The 19,155-nt window shown below is 33.5% G+C and overlaps 1 protein-coding gene across 1 annotated transcript in view; it reads left to right on the top strand.

Moving 5' to 3' along the window:
* Positions 1-19,155, top strand: part of SYCP1 (synaptonemal complex protein 1) — a 133,235-nt gene continuing 114,080 nt past the window's right edge. Inside the window, exons 1-10 of the mRNA XM_052637670.1 lie at positions 1-108; positions 1,279-1,363; positions 1,544-1,587; positions 1,757-1,813; positions 3,395-3,559; positions 4,296-4,363; positions 7,125-7,198; positions 16,699-16,757; positions 18,011-18,080; positions 18,672-18,745. Of these exons, the coding sequence (XP_052493630.1) occupies positions 1-108; positions 1,279-1,363; positions 1,544-1,587; positions 1,757-1,813; positions 3,395-3,559; positions 4,296-4,363; positions 7,125-7,198; positions 16,699-16,757; positions 18,011-18,080; positions 18,672-18,745 (804 nt within the window). The remainder of the gene's footprint in view (positions 109-1,278; positions 1,364-1,543; positions 1,588-1,756; positions 1,814-3,394; positions 3,560-4,295; positions 4,364-7,124; positions 7,199-16,698; positions 16,758-18,010; positions 18,081-18,671; positions 18,746-19,155) is intronic.

The following is a 19,155-nucleotide window of genomic DNA, read 5'->3' as shown; positions in this document are numbered from 1 at the left end:
ATGGAAAAACAAAAGCCGTTTAAATTGTTTGTGCCACCAAGATTAAGTAGCAGTCAAGTATCTGCAGTGAAACCTCAGACTTCGGGAGGAGATTCTAATTTCTTCAAGGTAAATTTGCATATGAATTTTGATTTGATTATTCTTTAGGTAAAGGAAGCAAAGTGAACTTTCCTACTGGTGATCTTGTATAATTTTTTTGTCTGTAAATATCGTCTCATTTGATATTGCTATTTAATCTCATTTAATCTTGCTATTCTCAAGTATATTGAATAGCATTGCTTTGAATTAATAATAAGCATACTTAATGTGTTTAGGCATCATTCATTTAAAGAAGTAATCAGTGGTGCTTTAGAATTCTGCGTACATAATGGGACCTGCTTATTTTAATCCTCCCTTGCTTTCTTAAAATGATTTAAAGCAACTTATATACAAGAGGATATAAATTAGAAGAAAATGTTAGAATCAAGGAAAATTAAGAAAATTTAGACAAATATCGATATACTGGTAAAAATTAGTGTGACTGAAGTTAAAATTTGATTCTGAGCTTCCTGGTTGACAGGATAAAAAGGGAAATTTGTATATGTAGATTCTTTTAGGAAAGGAGGAATTATATCAAGTTTCTCAGGCAAAATAGAGCTTTTTTTTTTTAGTAATTAAATTTCTCAAGTGGAACTGTATGTTGGAGATGGGATGAAACAATGAATATTTTAATTTTCTATGCTGTAGAAAAATTCCTGTGTCTTTATAGCCAAGACTATAATGCTAAAAATCTATTCAGTGAAGAAAATTCTCAATTCTACCAGGGGAAAGATATTAATAAAATTGAAGAAAACTAATATTCCAGGCTACTAATTGAATTTACTTATATTATTCCTGAATACTTATAAAACACGTGTAATGTAATTTTAGTTAGCTTTCTCTTATAAGTGAAAATTAAAAATTTTTGCTCTGTTTACATACCAAGGTCATTTGATATTTTTAACACAATGTATACATTAAAGAGGGGCTTCCTGGGTGGCTCAGTGGGTAAAGCGTCTGCCTGTAATGCGGGAGACCTGGGTTTGATCCCTGGGTTGGGAAGATCCCTTGGAGAAGGAAATGGCAACCCACTGCAGTATTCTTGCCTGGAAAATCCCATGGACGTTAACATTAAATAATCTGAAGTGACAATTATAGTCACTTCTTTAAGGAGATGTATATGCAATTACATATTATTTACACTGCTAGTTATTAGAGTGATATGGGACAGTGTGTTTAAAAACTTCTTTGTGTTTCTAGGGTTTCAACAAATGTGTTGAAGATGATTTTGGTTTTCCATTTGCAATGACTAATGTCTCCAAAAATGGGGAAAACATTGATTCAGGTAGGAGACTAGAATAGCAATGTATTACCTGTGTAGAAGCATTTTAAAAATATACATTGCTAGATATCAAATATAAGTATTATATTGATTGACATTAGCCTTGACATTAAAGCTGGATATAATACTTAGTATAAAAAATAAGATGTTGGCATTTAATTCTAGTTGTCTTTTATCTTGCAGATCCTGCTTTACAAAAAGTTAACTTTTTGCCCATGCTTGAACAGGTCAGTTATGTATAGTGTATATGGATATAACCTGTTTAGGTATTGAATTACTTATTTGAAAAAGAAAAAAATTCTTTAGTTGTTGGATTACTAGTCTTCAGTATTTAATTGCTACTATTTGGAAACATCAGAAATATTTTCTCACAGGATAAATTTATTCATTTTTCAGACTGATAATTCTGACAGTTGTCATTACCAGGAGGGACTAAAAGACTCTGATTTTGAGGTCAGGAAATTTCCTATTCATATTTAATTTATTATAATTGGAGTATCATTTATTATTACTTGTGTTTATCTTTCTTTTGAGACTTCCAAAGAGTTAATATTTAGTTATTGTTTTAAGTTACATTCTTTAAACCTTTTATCCCCTTCGTTTTTCTTTTAAATTTGCTGAAATAGTAGGCCTCTGTATTTTCCTGGTTTATAAAAGCATCCATTCTTAAGAGGTAATTTAACTTTAAATCATAAAAATCAAGAATAGAAAAGGGGCCTATTATACAGAGTGAAGTAACTCAGAAAAAGAAAAATAAATACTGTATACTAATGCATATATATGGAATCTAGAATGATGGTACTGATGAATTTATTTGCAGGGCAGTAATGGAGAAACTGAGAATAGACTTAGGAACACGGGAAAGTTGGAGGAAGGAGAGGGTGAGATGTATGGAGAGAGTAACATGGAAACTTATATGTAAAATAGACAGCCAGTAGGAATTTGCTGTATGACTTAGGGAACTCAGACAGGGACTCTGTAACAACCTAGAGGGTGGGATGGAGAGGGAGATGGGAGGGAGGTTCCAGAGGGAGGGGACATAACCTATACCTATGGCTGATTATTTTGATAATTGGCAGAAAATAACAAAATTCTATAAAGCAATTATCCTTCAATTAAAAAATAGGAAATATCACAAAATAAGTAATAAAGTACCCTTCTCAAAAAAAAAAAAAAAAAGAAAAAGGAGAGATGGATACAATATGTGAGAAGGCTGAGACTTAAGCCAGTATTTTACAAAATATTCTTGAATTAGCAGGTATGATTGTTAGGCTTACTGTCTAAAGAATTTGTAGGATATACTCTACTTTTGATTTTAGTTATAAAAATCATTCTTATGGCACATAGATGTCTTTAAAATAGACATTCCATGGCCTGATAAAATGCTATATGTTTGTTGCTGGGATAATAGTATCACAAATTTATAAATATGGAATTCCTAAATTTTGATAATAGAACTATCAAAGAGTGATTAGGAGAAAATAACTTCTGATATTTATCTTATAATATGTAAATTGTTGATGCAGGAAATCTGAACAAAATCTCAGGCTAAATGAAAGAACTTGTGTTCAGTATTATTTTTCATGTCATTGTATTGTAAACTTCATATCCTTTGGTTAACTCTTAAACTGTTTGTGTAACCAAAATGTTGTAAGACCTCGGCTAAAATTTACAGATTTGTAGAGTGATTTATTTTAGCTTTTAACCAGCCAGATTCTCTAATTGACTTAAAGATTTCTAACTTCTGACTTAACGTACATTTTGAAGTAATTTGATTTTATTCAGCAATGAATAACTTAGTCAAGTGATCAGTAACCTTAGTCAAGTGACCAAGTTATAAAGTAGAGTAGCTAGTATTGCCTTAGTAGTTAAAAAAAAGTTAACATAGCTTTCAGTATGATATTAGGGCAAAAACTGAGGAGAGATTTGCTCTCAAGTACTAAGATACTCATGGATGTTTTCAATAAGCAGCTGTAGTTTGGTTATACTAAACTTTGAACAATTAACAGTCTTTGAAAACTTATTTTATAATAGAATTCAGAGCCAATGAGCAGACTATATTCAAAACTGTATAAGGAGGCTGAAAAGATCAAGAAGTGGAAAGTGAATGTAGAATCTGAACTGAAGCATAAAGAAAACAAGTTGCAAGAAAATAGAAAAATAATTGAAGCACAGCGGAAAGCCATTCAAGAACTACAGGTATAATGAGAGTTGGAATTGAAAATATGGTATAGTAAATCTTATAATGCTATTTAAACCAAAGTGTTATTTCATAGTTAACTTAGGTTTATCTTGTTTCTATCATGTGGATTTTAAGAATGGTGCTTTTTTGAAGTTTCATTAATATTAGTTGCATGTCAGTTTTAGGATGAACACAGAGGAGAGGTTACACAAAGCTTAATTAAATGTCTAGGGAAACTAACTTATTTTAGATAAAGATTGAGTTAATGATTCTAATTATAGAGTTTTAATTTTTACTAGTTTCTATTCCTGATGATGTTTTGTTTGATATAAATGTGTTTTTTTAATATATTAGAAAATGACATTTTCTAATATATAAAGAAGCAGATAAAACTTTGAATTTGAAGCTGTTTAGCTTCAATATTGTGGCATGGTGAAAGAAAAATTTTGAGAAAATGTAACACTGGGTTAGGACAAAGATAAAGCACCTTTTCAAAATGTTTAGGGAAGATAATCTTCCATAAAAATATTGGATACATTTTGGAGATGATTCAGGAAACCTTATTTTAGATTGATGAAAGTGAGACCCATATTCTTACAGGTTATCTATAAGTGTGACAAGAAGTTCTTTTTTATGTTCTAAAAAATAATTTTTATAGACCATCATAACAAGTTAGAAATGCTGCTTAATGATTATACTTGTTTATTTTGCTAACTAAAACGTGATGAACTGTTCTTCTGTCTTGTAAATTAGTTTGAAAATGAAAAAGTAAGTTTGAAATTAGAAGAAGGAATTCAAGAAAATAAAGATTTAATAAAGGAGTAAGTAATAATTTAATGAATTTGCTCTTTAAAAATTTATTTTTATTTCAAGCTAATTATTAAAATAATTTCCAAAAATTTAATGACCTCTTTCTGTTGTATAATATTAATTGATATATAGAATTATGTCTGGGCGCTGTGGAGAAAAGGAAGACATACATATTTTATATTCTTTCATTTGGCAAACTGGTCACTGACTAATAACTTCTCACATTTAGAAAATTTTTTTCACTTTTTAAAATGACCAGCAGAGGAAGCCATTATTTGGTGTTGAAAAGGGTGCTTGATAATCCTGTATTTACAACTGCCTGTGTGGATTGTATACCTTTCTGTTTGATTATTGTTTTAGATGAAGCTCTTGCAGAATAGGGCTCAACTTAGTTCCAATCTGATTCTCACTGTCAAATTCCTGTTTTTGCCAGTGGTGCGATCATTCTTCCATTAACTTTGGCTTGAAACTTTATTTATTTATTTGTTAATATAAATTTATTTATTTTAATTGGAGGTTAATTACTTTACAATATTGTACTGGTTTTGCCATACATCAACATGAATCCGCCACAGGTATACACGTGTTCCCCATCCTGAACCCCCTTCCCTCCTCCCTCCCCGTACCATCCCTCTGGATCGTCCCAGCGCACCAGCCCCAAGCATCCAGTATCATGCATCAAACCTGGACTGGTGGGCTTGAAACTTTAGTATCATCTTTGACTTTTCCTTTTCTTTGTTCTAGGCAATAGCTAAACTTTATTTTCTGCTTCTTTCACTTCAGATAGTATCATGCAGAATTTAATAGAAAAATGTAATTGTTTAATTTATCTGCCAAGTAAATGTTGAATGGTTAGAATATAATGTGAATCCACATACAGTGATAAATTTATTTCTATTTGCTTTAAGTTAAACATCATGCTAAATATGATTCTAGAAGGCGCCTCACCTTGTCAGTAAAGTTGCTAATAAGTGAAAAATATTATCACAGCATATTGTTTTAGCTTAATTCAAAGACAACCTATGATTTTCCAGAAAAATCTAGATGTTTACCTTAATTTTTTTTTCTGGCTAAATATGTTTGGATATTAGGGGAAGGAAGAAAGAGGAAGTTTCTAAAATTGTGTGCCTACTATATGTTTGGTACTTGTCACCTTTATATGGATATGTGATTGAGTTTCTATAGTATACATGTGTGCATGCTCAGTTGTGTCTGACTCTCTGTGATTTCATGGACTGTAACCCACCAGGCTCTTCTGTTCATGGGATTTTCCAGGCAAGACTACTGGAGTGGGTTGCCATTTCCTCTTCCAGGGCGTGTCCCTGACACAGGAATCAAACCTGAGTCTCCTGTGTCTTCTGCATTGGCAGGCAAATTCTTTACCACTGGAGGGTACCACCTGGGAAAGCCTTCTACAGTAAAAGGGAGATCTGAAGTCTTCTGTAGCCCTAATACCAGTATTTGGTAACTTGTGAGCTTTCTTAAATTGCTGCTGTCTCCATTAATAAACAGTTGACTTTTTTTTTGTGGATACTGTAACTGCTTAGTTTATGTATATAGCATACACTTTAGTGTGGAACAGTATAGTATGATATAGTATAATATAGAATTTATGCCATTTTTCTGAGGTGGGAGAGAGTGACTATATTTTGGTGTGATATCTTTCTATTTTAAGCACTTGATTCAGTTGAGTATCAGTTTTGGTCTCAAATTGTCAGTTGTCATTCGAGAGCACCTAACATTTAGTTAAGAGCTTTGTCAGAATGTAGATAAGAAACAAAGTAATACTTAGAATAATAGAGTGACTTGATTATTGGATAACAAATTTAATATTAATAGAAAGTCACTCAGATCAACCAATTATTCGCTTGATCATGACTTTCTGAAAGGAATGTAGATTTTAGTGTATTCTTTCTTTTTTTCTTTTTGTATTTTTTCTTGAGTTTGAAAGAGACTTTGGGTATTTAAAAATCATATTCCTGGCTTGTAATAGAAGTTTGAGATACTGTAACTTTACTGAATTTGTTTAAATTTTTCTAACAGTTTTTTTGGCAGAGTCTGAGGGTTTTCTATATATAATAAAGTCATCTGCAAATAGTGACAGTTTTACTTTGTTCTTTCTGATTTGAGTACCTTTTATTTCTTTTTCTTGTCTTATGCTGTGGTGGTGAAAATGAGCATCCTGTCCTGTTTCTGATCTTAGAGGACAAACTTTCAGCTTCTCAGGGCTGGATATGATGTTAGCTGTGGGCTTGTTTATATGGCTTTTATTATGTTGATATAGGTTCCCTGTATATGCACTGTTAAGAATTTTTATCATAAATGAGTTTTGAATTTTCTCAAATGCTTTCTCTGCATCTGTGAGATGATTAGAGGTTTTATTCACATAATGAAATTCAGGAAATTACTCATTTTATGTTTTGAAGGTAAGATAGTTGGAATATTTCTGGAGTAATTAGTAAATGAAGATCCCAATCCTGTCTTCTCATCTTATTTCTTAGGTGAATCTGGAACTGTTACTAAGAGATTATTGAAAGCTACTTGTTAAGGAGGCTTTTACTTTCAAAGAAGGCAATTATTAAATCATCTTTGCAAATAGTACAGTCGACCTGTTTTCCTTCATATAGTCACTTATGAGTGATTCATGATATATATAAAATATTATAATGTTTTAAGAATTTGTTTAAAATTATAGTAATATTCAATAACTTTTAGATATGATTTTGCTTTGAGATCAGATTACATTTATGCAAACTCTTTCCTTTGTTCCAGGAATAATGCTACAAGACATTTATGTAATCTACTCAAAGAAACTTGTGCCAGATCTGCAGAAAAGACAAAGAAATGTAAGTATCTTTTCTTGTTTTATATGATTTTATCAATTTGTTATTACTTTAATGATGGGAGGTAGAGAGGGGAACATATTATCTTTTAATTTTTTGAAACCAGTTTTTATTTGAACATGTTATATGTGTCTTTTTTTAAATATGTGTCTTATACCATTTCTTTATATAATAACTAGAATTAATGTCTCATAACCATTTCTTTATATAATAACTAGATTCTTAATTCTTTGAGCTTCGAAAGCACAAAGGTTTTTGAAAGATAATATTACATATTTCAAAAGGTATATATTGATACTTGACATTTATGGTTAATTCTCGTTTTTGTTAAAGTGTGATCTTGAGAGTAACCTCTTCTGTCTAGAACAACCAGGAAGTTGAATCAAAAATGATATATAGTCATATTCATAATAGAAAATACTGATGGAGGGCTATGCTGAAAACATAGTACTTAAGAATAGCAATGTAGTATTTATAAATAGAATTCTCAAATTTCTTCTAAAGAAACATTATTTTAGAGGTTTTAGCAGGGGAACGCAGCTACTCACATACATTTGACCGAAGACCGGTCCTCCTCTATTGGGGATGGTCACCCTCTTCGACCGAGCTCGCAGCTTCGGGAGGGACGCACATGGAGCGGTGAGGGAGGAAGGGGACACCCGCCTAGCCAGCCAGATAAGCCGAATCAACCCTGGTGATCAATGGGGTGACAGATGTCACAACCAGATCGCCCTCACATCCTAAAGAAACATTATTTTAAAACATTCTATTAAGGTTGTGGTATATATGTAAAAGTGCATGTATTTATTCTGTGCATATTTTAATGTTAATTGTAAAGCAGGAATTTTTTTGTTTTGATGAAAAACATTGTCTGATTTTTCAAAAATAATAGTGTTTGTCTTTGTCATTAATCTGACACCAGCTCTATTTGTTTGTTTCTGCCAAGAATCTATTGGGAAATACTGTGTACCTGCTTTTCCAGGATAGCTTCTATTTTTCAAATTTTAATTGATATCGCACAGCTTATTGCTTAACTCTTGGACTGAAGAGTTAGATATCCCTAAAACTTCCAGTTTTTATCTGCCTGATCTTGAATAATTTATGTAACCTCTCTGTCCTTCTGTTTATTAAAGTACCTCAGACTTCCCTGGTGGCTCAGACAGTAAGCGTCTATCTACAATGTGAGAGACCTGGGTTTGATCCCTGGGTTGGGAAGATTCCCTGGAGAAGGAAATGGCAACCCACTCCAGTACTTCTTGCCTTGAAAATCACATGGACGGAGGAGCTTGGTGCAGGCTACTATCCATGGGGTTGCAAAGAGTCGGGCACGACTAAGCGACTTCACTTTCACTTAGTGTTGTTTAGAGAATTAAATTAGGTAGTAAATATAAAATGCTTAGAATAGTGCAAAGTACTCAATATATATTAGCTCTTAATGTTGTTTCCAGTATTGCTAGTTTTTTATTCTTGATCCCTGCCTATAGTACTTAGCTTTTGTAACTATATATACTTTGTAGAATGTACTGCTCCACTGTCAGCAGTTCTACTATACCCTGTTTATTCAACTTTCAAGACTAACTTTTCTCCCTAGATATAAAAAGTGGTGAAAAGTATATGGATGTGGGTAGAGAGAATCTATATTGATTACCTTGTAGGAAGTAACCTGGGCTAGAGAGACAAGGCTGTTAGTTCTTTCTTCTGTTTAGTTTTAAGCTAAATCAGAAATTAGTTGGTGGGAGAGGTTAGAAGAACTTTTTAAATAGGTGCTCTCTTATATGAACTAAAGAGTGTATCTTTTTTCCCCAGTATTTCGGTTTATCTATTTATTTATGGCCATGCTGTATGGCTTGTGGGATCTTAGTTCCCCAAATAAGGATTGAACCTGTGCCCTTGGCAGTGAAAATACAGAGTTCTAACCACTGGACTGCTGGGGAAGTCCCTGCTCCTCTTTCAAGGCTTTTTTGATGTTGAGCTACATGATCTGTTTCTATGTTTTGGAGATTAATCCTTTGTTGGTTGCTTTGTTTGCAAATATTTTCTTCCATTCTGAGGGTTATCTTTTTGTTTTGTTTATGATTTTCTTTGCTGTGCAAAACGTTTTAAGTTTAATTAGGTCCCAGTTATTTTCATTACTCTAGGAGGTGGATCGAAAAAGATCTTGCTGCAAGTTATGACAAAGAGTGTCCTGCCTATGTTTTCTTTTGAGAGTTTTATAGTATATGGCATTATATTTAGTTCTTTTATTCATTTTGAGTTTTTTTTCTGTGTTAGAGTTTTCTAATTTCATTTGTTTACATTTGTAGCTGTCTAGTTTTCCCAGTGCCACTTATTAAAGATATTGTTTTTTCTTCATTGTACATTCTTGCCCTAAAAAAGTCTTAATACTTGCTTTATATTTAGTGTGAACTCCATATGTATTCTTGCTTTAAGCCTTTATTTTTCTGTTGTGATTTTCTGTTTTTTATTCATTCAACATTAAAAAAAATACTATGCACCATGAAATGTTCTAGATGCTGAGGAAAAACAATAGTAAAGATACAAATTTTCTGCTATTATGGAGTATGTACTGTAGTAAGGGGACACATACCATAAATGAGTAAATATAATGTATGTTAGGTGCTGATAACTGTTTAAAAAGAGAATATTTTGGGATAGAGTATTTGGGGAAGTTTTTTTCTGATTAAGTGGTATTTGATTAGAGACCTGAATAATTGAGGGGCTGTACCATGAAGCTGTTTTGGGAATGAGTATTTCAGACTGAAGAAATAGTAAATGCAAAATCCCTTAGTCGAGAGCCTGTTTAATCTTTTCAATTCATAATAATGAGGTCACTGTGCTGTTAACTTCCCGTATTTCTTACCTTTTTTTGGTTTCTATTTTAACAGATAGGCAATTCAGGTTCAGATCACAAGTTTTATCTTACCTTTTGTGTGTGGGGATTCCATTACCAGTTCAGTTTTCAAAGCTTTTGCTGTGTTACTTTGGGTCTGTTTCATATATGCTCCACTCAAGATTAGATTGGTTCTGGGACTTGGATAGTGATTTCAGAGCCTCTGCTGTATTTGCCTTGGGTCTATCTTGAGTATGCACATTCTCCCTTTTCCCTATGGGACTTGTACCTAGTCATACAAATAATTAGCAATCCTCTTCTCCAGCTCTCTCTAGCATTACCCTCCTCACCCTCAGCCTTAAAGAGGTTTTGTCCTTTTGTCCTTTGGCCAGAATCATGGAGTTTCTCCTCAGGTTTTGTATGTCTCTTTCTGCCATGGCTGCTGTAGCTCCACTTCTGGGGCCACCCTTGAGACAGGGCTGGAAGAGAGAAAAAAAAAATTAGGATTTCCTGTTGGTGCTCATGCTTCTTGTTCGATTTCTGCTGGGCCCTTCAGTTTAGTTCAGTCGCTCAGTCGTGTCCGACTCTTTGTGACCCCATGAATTGCAGAACGCCAGGCCTCCCTGTGTATCACCAACTCCCGGAGTTCACTCAGACTCACGTCCATCGAGTCAGTGATGCCATCCAGCCATCTCATCCTCTGTCGTCCCCTTCTTCTCCTGCCCCAATCCCTCCCAGCATCCAAGTCTTTCCCAATGAGTCAACTCTTCACGTGAGGTGGCCAAAGTACTGGAGTTTCAGCTTTAGCATCATTCCTTCCAAAGAAATCCCAGGGCTGATCTCCTTCAGGATGGACTGGTTGGATCTCTTACATTTTTAATAATTCTAGGAGAAAAGGTAGGAAAAAACTAAACAAACAGTGAACTTGCCTTCACATGAGTCACTTCTTCAGGTTTTTACTTTTCTTCCCAATCTACCTGCTTTTGCTTAGTTTTCAGATTCTTTAAGTAGTTGCTTTATGGATTTCATTCTGAGTTTTTGTTGTAATCAGTGGTAGAGAAAGGCTATAGGCTTATTCCATCCTGACTGATACTGGAAATTGGTTTAGATTTTCTGAGTTATAATTCTCAACTATTCTTGGTCTGATGATTCATTATTATCTTTTTAGGTCATTGTTTCTTTTAATAACTCAAAAAATTCCTCCATATTTTTAAATGTCTTTGGGAGGCAGGTTGGTCTGAATTACTTTGTTGTTATCAGAAAACAGAGTCCTGGACATTTTTTTAAAATATAGATCAAATAATGTCACTGGCTAATTTTTTCAGTGGCTTTCCATAATTTTCAGGATAGCATGGTTTTGCCACTTCCCTTTGGCTTGCCAAATGTGTCTGCATGCTCCACATAAACAGGCTCATGGAGAACTAAACAGATTATGCTTCTGAGTTTTCATATATGTTTATTGGCTGATCCTCCTTCCTTCTTCATCTTAATTCTTATTTGTTCTTCAGAATTCAGAATAGTTATTACTACCCTTGAGATATATTCTCTAAATTTTCACTCTGTCTTATATGCTCCTCTTCTTTTACTTAGTGCCCTTAGTATGCTTTTATCATGTATTTATCAGTGCCTTCAACAAATATTGAGTACCTACCACATGCTAGACATCTCACTGTAAGCTTGTAGGCAAGGGATCATGCCTTATTTGACTCAGTATATTCAATGCTTTGCCCAGTGTATGTGAAGATAGTAGGCAATAAATAAATGAATGAATGAATGAAGAATAAATTTGTTTTTAGATATTCCTTAAAAAAAAAAACCTTTAAATGGCTGGCTGTTGCACACTTAAGTACACTGAAATTCTTTAGCCTGCCATTTGAAGTACTACATACATTTTTTTGGTAGCCTTACTATTTAATGTAAGGATTACTTTATGTTGGAAAGGACTTTAAAACTTTTTGTTCTGTTTTTATATCCATTGCTTTAATTATCTTTATAGGAAATTAATAATTTCCTTTATGACTACCAAGTGGTAGTCTTTTCTGTGTTTGAATATAGTTATGGTTGAAACTCACTAACCCTGAGATTGTCATTTAAGGACAACTCTTATTTTTATGTTGAAATCTATGTGTGTTTTGTTGTTGGTTTTTGGCTACGTCATGTAGCTTGTGGGATCTTAGTTCCCCACCAGGGATTGAACCCAGACCCCTTGCAACTGCCAGGATTAGTTGAAATTAAGAAATTTAAACAGGGAGTTGAAATTTCTTATACTGAAATCTCTGTAGCTTCTTTATTCTTAATGTAATTCTTCTCCTTAAGACATATAGAAAAAGTCCAAAGCTCATTTTTATCTCTTTAGATTTTTAAAGATAGTTACTTGTCGTTTTTGAATCTTGTCTTTTATAACCTACATTTTCAAGATTCTTTGCGCTTTTGTTATTTTGGTTGGTCTGTTTGAATATTTAGGAGTACAGATCTGTATGAGGTAATCTAATTTGTAATTTGACCTGTGTAAAGGCCTATTACTTGTCTAATTGTAGGTGTCATCAATGAACTCTAAAGTCAGCTTATTTGGTAGTTACATTGTATTAAAGACTAGTGATTTCATTATTAATTAAAATCTTTAACTTTTTTTACTTCATTATTTACACATGCATTTAGACTTTTGGATCCAAATAGCATTCTTTGCATTTGCTGCTAAGTCACTTCAGTCATGTCTGACTCTGTGTGACCCCATAGACGGCAGCCCACCAGGCTCCCCCGTCCCTGGGATTCTCCAGGCAAGAACACTGGAGTGGGTTGCCATTTCCTTCTCCAATTCATGAAAGTGAAAAGTGAAAGGGAAGTTGCTCAGTTGTGTCCGACTCTTCGCGACCCCATGGACTGCAGCCTACCAGACTCCTCCGTCCATGGGATTTGCCAGGCAAGAGTACTGGAGTGGGGTGCCATTGCTTTCTCCGTTCTTTGCATTTATCCCTACTATAATTTCATTAGGCAGATCTCTATTTTAATCATGTACCACCACTTATTATTTTGGGATCCTGGCAAATAACATAATTTTTCTGTGTCACACTTTTGTTATCTATGAAATGGTGATAACCACAGTTCCATTTATCTATACTTAGATTTCTACCTAAATATATAATATATGTATTTGTGTGTATATTTTTTTCCTTTGCCAGGACTCAGGCATTTTTTTGGTCCTTATGTCAGGTCAGTTTCTCTCTCTCCCTCAGATCTTGTCTCATCAGTAACAAAAATTTGGAATGACAAACTAAAGGTTTCAAACAACAGACAAGTTGCAACTCCATTACAACTCAAGCAGACATATCTTTTAGCTCAGTTAGTAAAGAATCCACCTGCAATGCAGGAGACCCCAGTTCGATTCCTGGGTTGGGAAGATCTACTGAACAAGGGATAGGCTGCCCAATCTAGTATTGTTGGGCGTGCTTTGTGGCTCAGCTGGTAAAGAATCTGCCTGCAATGTGGGAGACCTGGGTTTGATCCCTGGGTTGGGAAGATTCCCTGGAGAAGGGAAAGGCTACCCACTCCAGTGTTCTGGCCTGGAGAATTCCCTGAACTGTATAGTCCATGGAGTCGCAAAGAGTTGAACACGACTGAGCAACTTTCGCTTTGTTTCACTTTCCCAAGACGTGGGAGCAGGCTGACCACAAACGAGTCATTGTCCTCCCAACCCCTTTTGGCTTCCCTCTTTTTATACTTCTCCTCTCCTCCTTTTTGTTGTGCCCTGTGCAAAATAGGGGTTTTACCCACTATCAGTCAAGAAAAAGAATGCAAATAGGCATAAGCTCAAGGCTGATTGACAGTTGCAATTTATATAACAGACTCTGTTGTGTATGTCTTCCCATAATTCAGTCTGTTATAATCAGATGTATATATGTATAGAATATTTATGAACCCTAAATGGGCTCCTAGCTGTCTAAGGTTACTTGAACAAGCCCCTGTGGGTAGTTTGTGCCTAGGACACAAGTACAGGAGTAAAGTAAGCCTCTGTCGTTATTTTGTAGCATATCTGTGAGCTCTCCTGAGTGTGTCTGGGATGGGTTTAAAGATTAGCTTGCATTCCTTTCCTCATTGCTCATGCTTAACTTCCTACCTAACACTTAAAAATTACAGTTTTGTCAGGACAGTCATTTAAATCTATGTGTAATACTCTTTCTTTAGACCAGAAAAGTTTTATGATATCTTTGGCCACTTATTCTGATTTATGTTTGGGCATACTTGTTATTTATTTGTTGGCCCTTGTTTTTCATTTTTCTAATTGTTTTAATATTTGGTTTTTTTTTTTTACCTCTTTCATGTTCTCTTTTTTTTTTGTTTAATAGTATTTTTTTCATGACCTTGTGTAGATTTTCTAACCATATACACATTGAAATAAGCAAGAACTATCTAGACTAAATAAACAAGATGTTAAACTGTGTTTGGATTTAGTATAGTGGTTGAATCCTCTTTTGATATTTATAGTTGTATGGCCAGTCACTGAACAGTTTCTAATGTTTTCACCTTGCATGGATCTACTTTTGGTAGGGAATCTCCTTTCTGTCGCTTCTGCCTTGTTTTCTGATACTCTGATAAATTTTGTGGAATATATGATTCTTAGTGAGTTTAGTCAACAAACTCAGGCATGCACAAAATTTTTATATCTTAAAATGTTAAAAAATCGTAAAGCCTTTATTCTGCTCACATGGAAGAAATTTATCTTAGTAAATTTGAATTTTTCTTCATTACCTGGGGTTGTATATAAATTTGGGGGTGCCCATATAGTACCATGTGGTAGAGAGGGACATAGACTTCTCAGTCATCTGTCCTTTGAGACTTTCTTCATTTCTATTGGTATTCAGTTACTGGTCTACATAGATTGTTGCTAAGCTATTCCTGATACCATTCTTCAGGGCCTATTCAGTTGTGCTGATCCTGTGTGCTTTATCCTGCCATACTTAGTTACACAGTGTGTTGGGACAAGGGAATTTGTGAAGCTAAGGTCCCATCTGTCTAGATACATTTGACAGTTATTTCTTCTCAGGTTATGTCATCTTCCTAGGGATGACCGTCCCACTCTGCTCTTGGTTTGTGCAAAAAGAACATCTCGGTCTCATTCTGCTCTTGGTTTGCCTAAACTCTGTGGTTTCTGTGTTCCCCAGCCCTGAGGCTTAGCTTGATGAGTGTAGAGGGCTGTGGAACCATTGCATAAGTACTTGCCAGAATCCAGTATGCTCTCTGTTTCCCAGTATGCTCTGGGATAGAGAGAGAGGGAAGGGAGGAGGGAAGGTGAAAGGAGGGAGCGAGCTGGGGGTGGGGAGATGAATAGATACCAAGAAAACAAAAAAGATAGGTTTTATTGGTTACAATTATTATATCAGTACATTAGAACACTTTACTACCAAAGTCCCTTTTCTATGCCCCCTGTAGCAACTTGCTCCTGACAACTGTAAAGTACATCTATACCAATTTATTTTCTTTTTTGTAGTTTTATTTTCTTTCCAGTACTTGTCTATTGGAAGAATGACTGGAGGGTATTTTGGAAGTACTAGTGATGATGGTAATGGGAAGATTGGAAGTGTTGGCAATAGGATGCAATTCTTTGGTACAAATAATTTTTGTGGAATAGAGATTTGTTGCTAACTGTGTTGGGTAGTAAATATGAGACAGTGAATGGATGGAGTGAGAAGGAGGAACTTTCTGTTGAAATACCAATGCGTTCTGTCTCTATTTCTTTAACTTTTCCAGCCCTTTAATAGTCAAATAAAAGCGATCTGGCTCCTGTTCCACGTGCTTTGATAAGTCTAGAGCTCTTTCCAGTGTTTTTGAGAATACAAGAATACTTATATCTTCTAAAGTCAGTTCATTTCGCTCCTCATTGACATTTGAGTCTATCATAGCTGCCATTCTTGTTTTGCAGCTTGTTACTTAGAATCTGGAACTAATACCCTTCCTTTAGTTTAACATGGTTTTTGTGATTCTTGGCCTAAACAGGTGGAATGATGAAGGGATAGTCACATTGTCTTTTACTGCCTTGTGCCTTAATTCTCTGTAGTACCACATATCGACACTCAGTTTGAGTATAGTTAGAGGGAATCATTGCTCAGGTTAAAAAAAAAAAAACTAAAAAACTAAAAAAAAAACACAAAAAAACTAAAAAAAAATATTGTAGAGGATTTACAGGAGATTTCTCTTTGGGGCTACACTTATTCTTAGCTTGTTCTTGTCTTGATGTTTACCTTCCTTTCTGTCTCTTCAAAAAATAGAGCAGAAACAAGAGTGAGATTTGTGTTTCATTTAAAATTCACCTCATGAATCTTAAAAATACAAAGGAAAAATACTTCACAGATAGTTGTTAAATCCCTAATTATTGTAAATGGTGAAACTATAAATATATTACAAAATTTGAATAAATTAATGAGTAGTAACAATTCTATGAAAGGAAATTAGAGATAACTGAATAGCTCCAACTTTTGAGGTAGTTGTCATGAAGTATGACCATGCCTTATGTAAATTATTTTTAATACTACTTTAAATGACTCAAAAGATATACCAATATCCTTTACTAACACAGATTTTTAAAGATTTTAATGCTTACCTGAGACATTTGACTGTTACCTTGTTGGAATCATAGTTGTTTTAAATTTAATTTTGAAATATTTTATGTTTATAACAGATGAATATGAACGAGAAGAAACTAGGCAAGTTTATATGGACCTAAATAGTAACATTGAGGTAAGTGGTAGTGAAAATCTGAATATTTTAAAGAGAGGCATTTCTAAGCAAATTAGAGTAATAGCTACAAAAATATGAACAATTGTTCTTGCTAAAGGGATTATTATTTACCTTTTGATATATGATTATATCTAGTAAAATTTTCAAGATTCCATACTATGAGTGTTAATATTTTGTTTTTTAGTGTTTTTTTAATTTACATGTTAGTGACACCATTTAACTTAATTCATTAGATATTAAATCTGTGTCAGAGACTAGCACATTTTGGCACATAACCATTAATTTGAAAAACTTAGCAAGTATTATTAATCTGTGTCTGGTGCCTGTTTACTTTTTTTTTAAAATCCCATCCCCTATCATTCTTCAGTTTGCTTCTCTGCTGTAATTCTTTCTTTTTTGTTTCTCAGACTTGCTAAGCTCTTTCTGATCTTGCTTCTTTGAATTTGTTCTTTCTATCTAGAACTTTTCGTATCCAAGATCTTGTGCAAATATATATGCTTAATTCTGCTTTTTTATTACCCTCCTTATTGTTTCACCTGAAGTATCTTTCTACTCAGTCGTCTTCTCTCCTCACCTTGTTTTAACTTTCCTGAAGAGCACTTAAAACTACATGATATTTATTTGATATACACGTGCACGTGTGTGCACGTGCGCGTGTTGTGCGCGCATGTGTGTGTGTGTGTATTTGTGTTGGTGTGTCTTCTTTCTTATACTGAAATGAAAGGATAAGGACTTTGTCTTATATCCTAAATGCCTAAAACAGTGCCTGGCACATAATTGACAGTAACTATTTATTAAATGAATAAATGAATTCATCCAGTTTTACAAATCAGGATTTGTTGAATGTTGAGTGAACTCATGCTGACAGGTAAGAAATATAATTTGAACTCTTATTGGGAGAGACCTCACAGAGATTATACTCTAATAGATTGTAAGCAAAAATCAATTGAAAATTACAGATTTTGATGTGGGCTATTAAGTAAATGACTAGAGTACTAATAATTGTTTTGCTGCTCTTTGATATTATATAACCTGTCTCCAGTGCCTTTAAGCATCTGGGAAGCTATCATAACAGGCATTCTCAGTACATTTTCGTAAATTGTTTAATTATTAAAAGTTACAGAATTTTCATTATTCAATGTTGTATAGTTTTAAATGTAATGATCACTTGATACAAATTTATTATTTTCATTGCTTTAAGAAAGCTATTTAAAAAGCCTTAGTGTGATTCTTAAAACTTAAATATATTTCAGAAAATGATAATAGCTTTTGAGGAACTTCGTGTGCAAGCTGAGAGTTCCAGACTGGAAATGCATTTTAAGTGTAGGAATCTTTTTATTTTAAATATTACTCTTCTGCTATTTATATTTTTAATAGATTCTGTTAATGTTTTCATACCTTCAGCTTGATGCCTAAACTGTTGGAAACTTTTATGCTGTATATGGTTTTATAAGCCCCTCAAAATCTTGTGGAATGTGGCAGAGGATTGGTATATGTTAAAAATACCCTATTTGCCTCAAAAGCTACATTTTCCCTGAAATCAAATTATGATTTGTACTTAAGTTTTTGGAAGTGTGATTTGGTCTTATTTTTACATTTCTTGGTCAAGTTGCATGTTAAAATAATAATAGATATACTTTTAAAATCTGTTATTTCAGACTAGTGTGTTATAAAGAAAAAACTTTTATATATGTGCTGTTATAAAAATTATAGAATTTTAGAAAGTTATTCCAACTTACATATTGTTAAATTTACTAAACAGAAGTTTAGCAGCAAGAAGATAGCAGTTTCATCTTTTCAGAAACCATTGGAATTTAATATCTACATAAATAACAAAGTGAAATAAAATATCAGAAACTTAAAATTTTGTTTGTGATACAGTTATATTAAAGTATATTTGTTTTACTTTCAAAGTAAAGGAAGATTATGAAAAAATCCAACACCTTGAAGAAGAGTACAAGAAGGAATTAAATGACAAGGAAAAGCAGGTATTTTTTATAAATCTATTTTTTGTATCCTTTATATTTGCTAATAAATGAGATACTTAAAATTTCAAGAGAAATTTTTATTTGCTGGCTGCTTGATAAAGTTCTGAATTTTAATTATGTGTGTTTAAATATATTTTCCATATGCCTTAATTTCCATTGACTCAAATTTGCACATACTTAATGCTATCCCTTTTTTAAAAATCAGTGGATCTTCTACAATATTTATATTAGTGGGTATTAGGACATTCTGTAAAAATATATAATTTTGTGAGGACTTTTGTTCAGATAAAAACTTCATAAAATATAAATATGATCATGATCATGCAACCCACATTTTGCAGTTTATTTTGAAATATGCGATTCATGACACCAGTGAAAGTGAACTAAAACGTTCTTTTGCTTCTTTCTGT

Source organism: Budorcas taxicolor, chromosome 3 (genome assembly GCF_023091745.1).
Source record: "Budorcas taxicolor isolate Tak-1 chromosome 3, Takin1.1, whole genome shotgun sequence".
In the NCBI taxonomy this organism is placed as follows: Eukaryota; Metazoa; Chordata; class Mammalia; order Artiodactyla; family Bovidae; genus Budorcas; species Budorcas taxicolor.
The sequence above is the reverse complement of the archived record's forward strand: the minus strand, read 5'-3'. Positions and strand labels throughout refer to the sequence as shown.